The sequence below is a fragment of the Elephas maximus genome, chromosome 22 (assembly GCF_024166365.1).
Source record: "Elephas maximus indicus isolate mEleMax1 chromosome 22, mEleMax1 primary haplotype, whole genome shotgun sequence".
Taxonomy (NCBI): domain Eukaryota; kingdom Metazoa; phylum Chordata; class Mammalia; order Proboscidea; family Elephantidae; genus Elephas; species Elephas maximus.
This window is the reverse complement of record NC_064840.1, coordinates 80,842,574-80,852,482: the sequence shown is the minus strand read 5'-3', so window position 1 is coordinate 80,852,482 and position 9,909 is coordinate 80,842,574. Positions and strand designations below refer to the sequence as shown.

At 41.8% G+C, this 9,909-nt stretch overlaps 1 protein-coding gene across 3 annotated transcripts in view; it reads right to left on the bottom strand.

The window, feature by feature from the left end:
* Positions 1-9,909, bottom strand: part of PDLIM3 (PDZ and LIM domain 3) — a 45,992-nt gene that overhangs the window by 15,665 nt on the left and 20,418 nt on the right. For 2 of the 3 annotated variants that reach the window (XM_049866257.1, XM_049866256.1), the window contains exons 4-6: positions 9,333-9,520; positions 1,304-1,425; positions 27-138 (exon numbers count right to left, since the gene is read on the bottom strand). In XM_049866257.1, coding sequence (XP_049722214.1) covers positions 27-138; positions 1,304-1,425; positions 9,333-9,520 — 422 coding nt within the window. Of the gene's footprint in view, positions 1-26; positions 139-1,303; positions 1,426-3,041; positions 3,306-8,901; positions 8,970-9,332; positions 9,521-9,909 lie in introns of all 3 variants that reach the window. The other variant, XM_049866258.1, reaches the window with a different exon arrangement.

The window sequence follows — 9,909 nt, the reverse complement described above, 5'->3', positions numbered from 1 at the left end:
ATTCCTGGGTCAGGAAGGACACTTACACGATGCCACTGCCACATTTGTCACAGAGCGGCATCTTCTGCGCGCCACCAGCACCACCATGGGCTTTTGTAACTGGAGCTCTCACACTCCGCGTTCCAGCAGGACGGTCATCTGGAAAACAAAGCGTTTCCATTTATGGCCAGGGAGCAGCTGGCTACAGTCTGTACTTGGCTTCTATTTTAACGTGTGCACTTTCACCTGAAGTCCTAAGATGCGCCTGCCCTACCATCTCAGAAGGAGCAGGGTTGAGTCAAGCATAAGAGACTGTTCTGAATAGAGGGTCGTACAGAAAGGAATTAGTTAAAAGATCTGCTGTTGTTGGAGGGAGCCGTGAACGTTCTGTATTTTTCTGCGGCGTTTAACGAACAGTACACGGCTTTTGGGGGTGGAAAGCACTCGGAAGCGTGTGACCCCTGAGGACAGCAGCAGTGGGCTGGAGACCCCACTCGGCTCTCACTGGCTGTATGGCCTTGGACTAGTCCACCTCTACGCCTCCGTTTCCCCATTTGTTATACGGGCAAAATAGCAGTTCCTGTCTCGCTGAGTTACTGTGAGGATTAAATGAGATGACCTGTGCCAGGTACTTAGCACAGCTTTGGGCATCGTAGGGGCTCAGTGTGTTGTCAGGTGCCGTTCAGTTGGCTCCGACTCATAGCGACCTTATGACCTTATGTATAACAGAACGACAGGTTGCCTGGTCCTGTGGCACCTTCATGATCGTTGCTGTGTTTAAGTTCAGCTGCTATCCATAATGTCTTCACGGGTTAATTTTCAGAAGTAGATCACTAGGCCTTTCTTCCTCGTCTGTCTTAGTCTGGAAGCTTTGCCGAAGCCTCTCCACCATGGGTGACCCTGCTGGTATTGTGTAGCTTCCAGCAACATGCAAACCACCGCACTACCACGAACTGACAGATGAAGTTGTTACTGTTGTTTTCTATTCTGATGAGGATGGTATGATACTCTGGAGTGTAGGGGGAAGGTGAGAAATTTTACAATATCCACTTTGAACTCTATGTTATGATTTTATGATTAATAAGCTCAGCTAGCCTTTGACCACTCGGATGGACTTGGTGCCTCTTACCTCTGGCTGCTCAGAGAGCTCCTTTCCTAAACCACGCACTACCCAAAGCCTTCTGAGCAAAGATTCATTGGATTACTGACTAAAAACAAGTTTTAGACTTTCATTCCCGGTAGTATGTTTACTGGCCTCCCCTTCCCACCCCCTACCTCTGGGCCTCTATCCGTAACACACCAGCAGACGTCAATGGCGGCTCACCGTTAACCATTTCCTGGAGCACTCGGAAGGAGCCTGACTGGCGGGGCTGAGCAGGCTCATCCTGACTGTGGTGGAGCATTTGATACACGTCAGACCGGGGGGGCACAGAGGCCACGGGTTCACTGAAACACACAAGTGGTGGCCATGCATCGTCAGGAGCGTTGAGAGGCACCGGCGTCAAGACACCACACGGCATCAGAAAGCGTGGACACTGCGTGTACAGTGACCTCTGAGCAGGACTTTCAAGTTGATCTCTTTTATACTTAAACACAACCTGGGTACTCACATGGGTCGCCTTGAATGTGTCGTTGAGTAATTAACTTGGGAGTCACAGAGGCTATTTTCTATGTGGCAAAACGCTTTGCAGGGCAAGTGAAAGGCGACTGTTAGGAAATGATAATTTTTAAAAATAAGATCTGTGCCTGATGGATATATAGTTCCAGATGTGAACACTATTTCTCAGAAAAAAGGTTACAAACACACATTATGGAAAGTGCAGGAGTGAGCCCAATTTGATTATTTTCCATCACAGATTTGTCAGTAAAATTCAGATTCATTTTTGATATTAAACTAAAAGTGTATGATTTAATTTTGTTTTTAAGGTTAATTTATTTTGTTAATTCCTGGAAATAACAAAGTTACTATTTCCATAATAAATGAAAGGAGTTCAACTTGTCAGTGTTTGAAAGCACATAATGTTTAAGCTTTCACACATAACCCTGTTGTACTGACTATATTATATATTTTAAATAGCTACATTATAGATCATTTTCAATAACGACAGCGGCTTTAACTTTTTTTTTCTACAAATATATTCATGATAGCAGTAACACTGTATCAGGATAATACTATCAGGCACTAAATGATTTATTACCTTATATCATTTAACTGCATTGTCTAGAAACGATAGTTGCTATCTGCACATATTCTCATTACCATATCATATTTGAAAATAATTTTATACATCTAAAATTCTTCGAAAATTGGCTTTGCGGTATATTACACTATTAGTTCAATGCATTTATCCTAAGAGATATCTTTACTAACTGTTGTTACATAGCACTCTTAGGCATTATGATACCTTAATTTAAAAAAAATGATGGTGTAATAATGAAAGAAATAATAAATTTTATCCTATGATAAATCTTTCTAGCTAAAAAAGTTTGATGGTAAAGTTACCTTGAACAAATATTCATCATAAAGAAGAAATTAGTCAAAATGGAAATCAATGGAAATTAAATATCTACATTACTTTTCTGAGGTATTCACTCGTAAATCTTTAGCCACGGCAAACGCCTTAAAGGAGAAATAATTACCTCTCCACAAGATGCCATTAGGAGAGAGAAGAGGTGTTATCTTTTATAAATCTCTGAACTTCGCATCTCTTCCTAATTTTTGACCCCAAGAAGGTGACATAATGGGTGTCCTAGGTTATAAATCACTTTTGAGAAGTATTACTCTGGACCCTTGTAAAGTCCATTGTAGCTTTCGAAAGACTTACACATTTAGCCCTTGCGTGATTTCCTTTTATTCCTATCATATAAAGCTCTACTAACTTAATTCCTCCAGTCTCCTTTATCATCAGGCCTTAGATACTTGCAAAAAATCATTAGTATTTTTAAAACATTTTCCACACAGCTTTGTTTCCATTCAGACTTAATGTTAAAAGACATCAGCCAACTTGACATTGCCCACGTGTTTAGTTAATGTGCCCATGGTACAAAAAGACTCGGATTACCTCATGGAGGGTGTTTCCCCTAGAGCTGTCGAAACCTGACCCTGAAGTGTTTCCATAATATTGTCATCTGAGTACAACTGCATGGGTGTGTTAAACTGAGCATGGACAATCTTCACACCAGGGAGTTCCATTTCCAAAGGAATGTTAGGGGCCATCTTAGCAGCAACTTTCAAGTCACCTGGGCAGATAGTACTCAGAGTGCTGACAGAAGAGGGGGTGCTGCGTCCACTGCCACCATCAACACCGGAGGGAGTGCTGCATCCACTGTGTTAATGACACGCGACACAGAGGGGACACAGGACCCAGACAGTCCAGACACACGAACACAGAGAACAAGCACAGAGAGGTGAAAGTGAGTGGAAGACGCGAGAAGTAGGAGGTGAACTACGTCCAGTTAAAGCCACTATTTCTGGCAAGGATTTATTTAAAACGAAGGAAGATATTTAAAAAATTCATGACTGAAAACGGTTTAACAAAATTAAAACATGCAGGCAATATTGCATTTTTTGGCTCTTCTCCTGGGCACTATGTATGTTGAGTGTTAAAGGCAGAAAGAGTTGTATATCAAGTAAGTAGAAAAAGGTGAAACTATCCTTGCATTTTAGAAATAGGTCAAATAATTTTAAACTTGACAATATCACAGACAAATGATGCCGGGAAGTTACATTGACTAGGGATCCATTTACATTTCTAAAGTTGAATATTTAAAATTAAAATGTTAATGAACAGTCCTTCACAAATTGTAACTAAGTACGAAGCGTTGGGGCTCAGGCAAATATTTGAGCCAAACATCTCAAAATAAGAGGGAAGAGGTATGTTTCAGTAATTCAGCTGAGCTTTAAAGGAACAGTAATTGGGAACTTGTAGATTATGTAGTAAAGATTGTTTTAAGGCAATTTTGCAAAGGTTTATTGCCACTATTTCATTTATTTCTATTTTAATTCTTTAATTTTGTGCAGAATACAGTTTTAAAAACTGTTCAGCAGTTTAATTCAGACTCTGGAAACAGCCAATAAATGCTTGTCACCTGGAAGTAAATGATTAGAGGGCAAATAAGGTGATCTTGACTTTTTAGACACTACCTAGGGCAAAGATAAACTTCTTTTAGACACAGTAATTTCATGTAAAAACTTGGAAGCACACATTTATTACCATGCATTTTTCTGATTTCCTTTAAAGGACATATTGAGGGGGAATTATTAAGACTTCAGAAAGGCCGGTCATGCAAATTTAGAAACAATTAAGGAGGTTTCATATTCTCTTTAAGCCTGGATAGGAGCCAACAGACATGCCAATGATAATGACTCATTTTCCTCGTGCATTCTAACTGCAGCGTGAGAGGTGCATTCTACCAGAAGACAGAATCTACTAGGATTTTTTTTTTTTTTAAAGCACATTCCTTCAAGATAAAGCCAAAAAGGTATTAGCATTAATGTAAGCATCTGCCACGCCTGCCATCTAGCCTTGCTGTAAAGTCAAGACAGAAGGGATTTATCTAGTGTGCTTACCTCGAGGTCAGTGTTCTCTCAGGTCTCAGGTGTGCATTTACTATACTGTCCAGGGCTACTAATGCTAACCTCAGCCCCATAGAGAGAGCAAAAACCAGAAGGATTTTGACAGTGATTTATTTTAACCTCATCACTGTTGCTAATCAGCCTGATTAGTCTGGACAACTGTGTCACTAAATGTATTTTTAAATTTTTTTGTCTTGTGTTAACCAGTTCAACCATCTATACAGCTTAGACTAGGCAGGTAAAAACTGACACACTCCTTCACTTCCCGACTGCTTAGAATCTGTTAAAAACTCAGTCTGCAGATTTGTTAGATGACAAACAAAACTGTCAGGTGGTCTGTTCAATATTTTTTTTGCAGCTGAACGCTACACTCACCCCTGAAATTTATTTCACAAGGTAAAAGGATAAAAGTCAGTGTTCAGTTGTGGTACAGTTTACTCAGGATCCTATTGTTTTGACCTAAGTATAAGGAAGCTTATGAAATTCCAGTTTAGGATTTTGAAACACTGAGTTACACCTTGGGAGACTTTGGTTCAAAATAGTGGCCCCAACAAGCACTTGTTAACCATCCGACTGTGTGCTGGACATAGTCCTGGCTCGGGCATTGTTGTAGAGAAAGTCCCCAAACAAAAGTTCACTTTCCTCTTTATTCAATGAGATGTAGTCAGTATAAATGCAGTCAGCACAGATTTTATAAAAGTGAAAATCATCATCTCTGAAAAGCATGAAAGCCTTATGATTAGGGCTCAAGGCAGGCAGATTGCCAGGGGACCACTTATCCGTGGCTGTTTATCAATAGGTAAAGTTGGGATCAGTGTAGAGCTTCCGTGTGCTCCTCACTTTGTATTGTAATTAGAGACCTTTGTTAGTAGTGCTCTTGCATCCATGCACGTTTGTGCACGCAATTTTATTTAAGCAAAGATTGTGTCTTCTATTTCCTTAGCTCCTTTATCACTCTATGTAGGGCCCACTGTCTATTGGATATTAGGAAATAGACCCTAAGCCATCAAGAATTACTGTCTACAACTTTCTGGGCTGATTCTAAAATATTTGATGCTTTGCAAAAGTAGTTTTCAGGGACTCCAGTTACTTGGGTATCACCATGAGTCACCACGGCCTATTTCTGGTGACCTGGAAAGGGAGGTGACAGTGAGCTGTCTTGAAGAGGATGTAGTGACTTGGCAAGACCACCTGTGAGGCTGATGATAGACTCAACTGCTTTACCCCTGATAGGTCTTCAGACAGGGAGGTAATGTCCCTGGGGTGCGTACAGAGATTTTTAGAGATTTCTGGAAGCGCTTTGTCCAAAACCCACCCCCAGAATTGTGTTATATCATTAGAATCTATAAAATACCTTGTATTTATTTTAATTATAGCTATGGTTTTAATGTTTTACTTATTTGCATACAAAAATGCTGGCTTTTAAGGTGTGTCAATTATGATGAAATAATTAAAAGAATCATAGTTAGTAGCCAAACCCCAGGGAGATGAACACATTACCAGTTTGGCGCCTCCAACTTACTTCTGATTAAAGAAAAGAGTAAGTTGTTCATTAATAGTGTAGTTACAGCGCGGATGGAGTCAATCGAAATCCCACCTTGATGAGGAGTCATTTGGTGAGAACAAGAAATTCAGAAGCTACAGCACCCAGTGAGGGGGCACAGGAAAAAGGAAGAGCAGGTGAGGCATTTCTACAAGTACTGGTACTTGTTTTTAAAGAAAATCCTCTCATCCCTGTTCCTTCTCCTCTTCCAAACTCAGCTATATTAAGAAGGCACCTTCAAATCATAAAATTATGAGTGGCTTACCATTATCACCCTGTTCAGATAAAAATTAAAATACAAAAGAAGCGATTTCTCTAACTTCCCCTGGATTTTTATAAAATTAAATGTGTTCTAGGTCTTTACCAAAGATGTGTGTCACTCTAATGCATCACTTTATTCTAGCGTTCTGAAGTCATGAGGCTCAAGTTAGTGGACTTAGTCATGCTAACCTCAAAAGGATGCAAGGATATTAATTTCATAATGCTTCTTTTGCAAACTGTATAGGTATTTATTCAATAGTGAAATCGCATTTTAATTCTTAATTCAGCGTTATGTTACTGGGGATGGGGTGGGTGGAGAAGCTGTTGAGTGTGGAGAAACAGGAAGAAGACACAGAGGGAAACCGAATGGAAGCAAACAGGGAGGAAGAAAGGACTGTGCAGACTTTAGAGTATGAGGGAAGGGTGGTAGCTCCTGGCCCTTTTGGACACTCACTCAGGAAATATTGGGTACTCAGGATTTTATTCCTTTATTTGATGAGCATTTATTTACTGACCATATTTCTGGGTGCTGGGGGTGTACTGTTGACCCAGTCAGGCAAGGGCCCTGTGGACACCGAGCTTACATTCTAGTGAGGAAAGGTCTATTTGGTGGTCATTGCCTCCTTAGCATCTTTCTCCTGCTCTTCTCATCCTAAGAGCTCCTTTCTGGGTTTGACGTCACAGAAGTTGTCAGCTAATTTCAAGGCAATCCTCTGGCCCTGACTCTAGCTTATGAAAAGGTCTGCACATGGAAATCATATGTGAAGAATGACCACCCACAGCAGGGTCATCAACTCAGATGTCTACAGGGGCCAGGAGGGCCACACACACATGAAAATGGGCCAGGAATAACACAATTACAAGTGACGGACATTTTGAGAAGCTGGAGACTGCACGTCCCATCTAAAGATTTTAAGTTTTTAAACATCAGGAGAGTAAAATAAAGCATACCCGAGAATTTAATCCACCTAGGACCACCAGGAGCCCTGGAGGCACAGTGGTTAAAGTGCCTGGCTGCTAACCAAAAAGTTAGCAATTCAAACCATCAGCTGTTCCTTGGGAGAAAGATGCGACAGCCTGCTTTCATAAGGATTACTGCCTTGGAAACCCTATGGGGCAGTACTCTGTCCCATAGGGTTGCTGTGAGTCAGAATCGACTCGATGGCAGTGGGTTTGGCTTTTGGTTTTGATGGACCACCAGTTTGGGACATCTGATGTAGATCATTATTCAATGTTCCTAGCCAGTTAGGAAGGAGCCCTGGTGGTGCAACGGTTAAGTGCTTGGCTATTAACCAAAAGGTTGGTGGTTTGAACCCACCCAGCGGCTCCACAGGAGAAAAGACCTGACGATCTGTTCCCATAAAGATTACAGCCAAGAAACCTCATGAAGCAGTTCTACTCTGTCACATTAGTCACTATGAGTTGGAATCAACTTGACAGCATCCAACAACAACCAGTTAGGATCAATCCAGTCTGACCACCAACTTCCTTCCTTTGGGCTGGTTGATTTAGCTGCAGTCAGAGGGGTGGGTTTGAAGTTTCCTCAAGTCACTATTTCCTAGTGTCAAAATATAGGGCATTAGTCTCTTCCCCCTTGGGCTGGGGTTGAATTTCTAGAGCAGACATTCAGAAAGGGTTGTCTGAAGATGATCCATTTCTGACTGACAGACAACCCATTAAGAGCTTACTCATTATTCTTCCAATTTGTACACTGCTATCCTGGGTGGTGCCGAAGGTTAGCCTGCTTGGCTCCTAACCAAAAAGTTGGAGGTTCAAGTTCACCCAGAGGCACCTCAGAAGAAAGGCTTGGTAATCTGAGAAAGATGGGCCATTGAAAACCCTGTGGAGCACAGTTTTACTTTGATGCACACGGGGTTGCCATGAGTCAGCACAGACCGCACAGCATCTGGCGGAGCTTGTGGTAGACCCAAGAGATCTCACTTCTTCCCTACTCTGTCTTTATCCTGATTTCCCCGCCAAGGGAAACAATTCTGCTTCAAGTGGCCTTTCTTCCTTTGAAAATTTATTTTTATGTAAGAGTTAGAATTAGCGGGATTTCTCAGTGGGCTCTGAGGGCGCAATGAGAGGCATATGTTGAAGTGGGAGGATGGGAAGAAGAGAAAAACTACCCCAGCTTTCCCACGTGGGCGCCACCTGCTCCCCACTCCTGACCAGGGACTGGTTTCCTCTTTCCTTCCCGCTGGCTGGCTTTCCTGACCTGGTACAGAGCACGTCCACCTGACTCAAAGTTCACTGTGTTCCTGATGGGATCCCCAGAGCAGCAGGGGTACTAGTTATAAATACCCGCGGTGACTTCACAAACTCCCACAGCTTCATGATCTTGTCAGCGTTTATTCTTGGAAATAGAAGTTATTTGACAGCTGCTCTCTCTGCTAAACGAGTTTGTTTCTTTTGCTTCTGAAATACCTTTCAAAATGAGCAAAGTCACTCCAAACACCTCAAAGTTACTTTGCGCGGTGATTAGTAAGGATTTAATGAAAGAAACATGCACTTCAAACTTCGCAATCTCAGACTTTACGACCTGCTTCGGCCTGGGATTGTGAAAGGTTTGGGCCGGACATTATGCTTGTGTTCAAAGTAGTTCACGTCCTGAAAAAATAGAGTTAAAAACATCCCTCAGTGGAAGACCAATAAGCTTTTGTAGCTAAAATTAAACTAATGGTAATTTTACAGAGAGAATTGTTTACCACCAAGTATTGACATGACTAAGAAGGGTGATGGAACCAGGGCAGCTTCTTCTTTTTGACCATCTAGTCACTAAACGTTCAGGAACTGGCCGATTGGGCTGCAGAACATTAGAACTATGTTCTAGATGCTTGTCTTGAAAATCAAAATCTGATCATGCCTCCAGGAAAGTGACAATCAAACAGCAAGAGCTGGACTTTTGAAAGGAAAAGAAACCGTACTGTCTCGTTAAGAACATTGTGACCGTAAGCTGAGTTGAGTACTTACTTTTGAGGTGAACTAGGAATGAGACCTCGCAGCTGTCCGTGAAGTGCGTCTTGTATATTGCTAGTTGAATAGAGCCCAATTGGTGAGTTATAGGAAGCGCTCACTACCTGTCTTTTGTCGTCAATGTTTGCTGCTGCCACAAAAGGTTGGGCCCTTCTGTTGTGTGCGGTACCAATGGGTTTGAATTCCTGTACAATGGCAGACAAAATACACAGAGCCACAGAGTGCACAACAAAGCCGTTAATGAGCAAAACTAACAGCATCATATTGTTAATAAAGGCATCTTTACCTACTAGGAGATTAACTACCTGGTTAAAGAAGGAGCCAGGCATAAACCTGTCTACGATTTTCTGCAAAATGAACACATGCCATATTTATCTACCAAATGTTAAGGTGCAAAGGTTGTTGTTGTTAGGTGCTGTCGACTCATAACGACCCTATGTACAACAGAACGAAACACTGCTGGGTCCTGCGGCATCCTTACACTCATTGCTATGCTTAAGCCCACTGTTGTAGCCACTGTGTCAATCGATGTCATTGAGGGTCTTCCTCGTTTTTGCTGACCCTCTGCTTTACT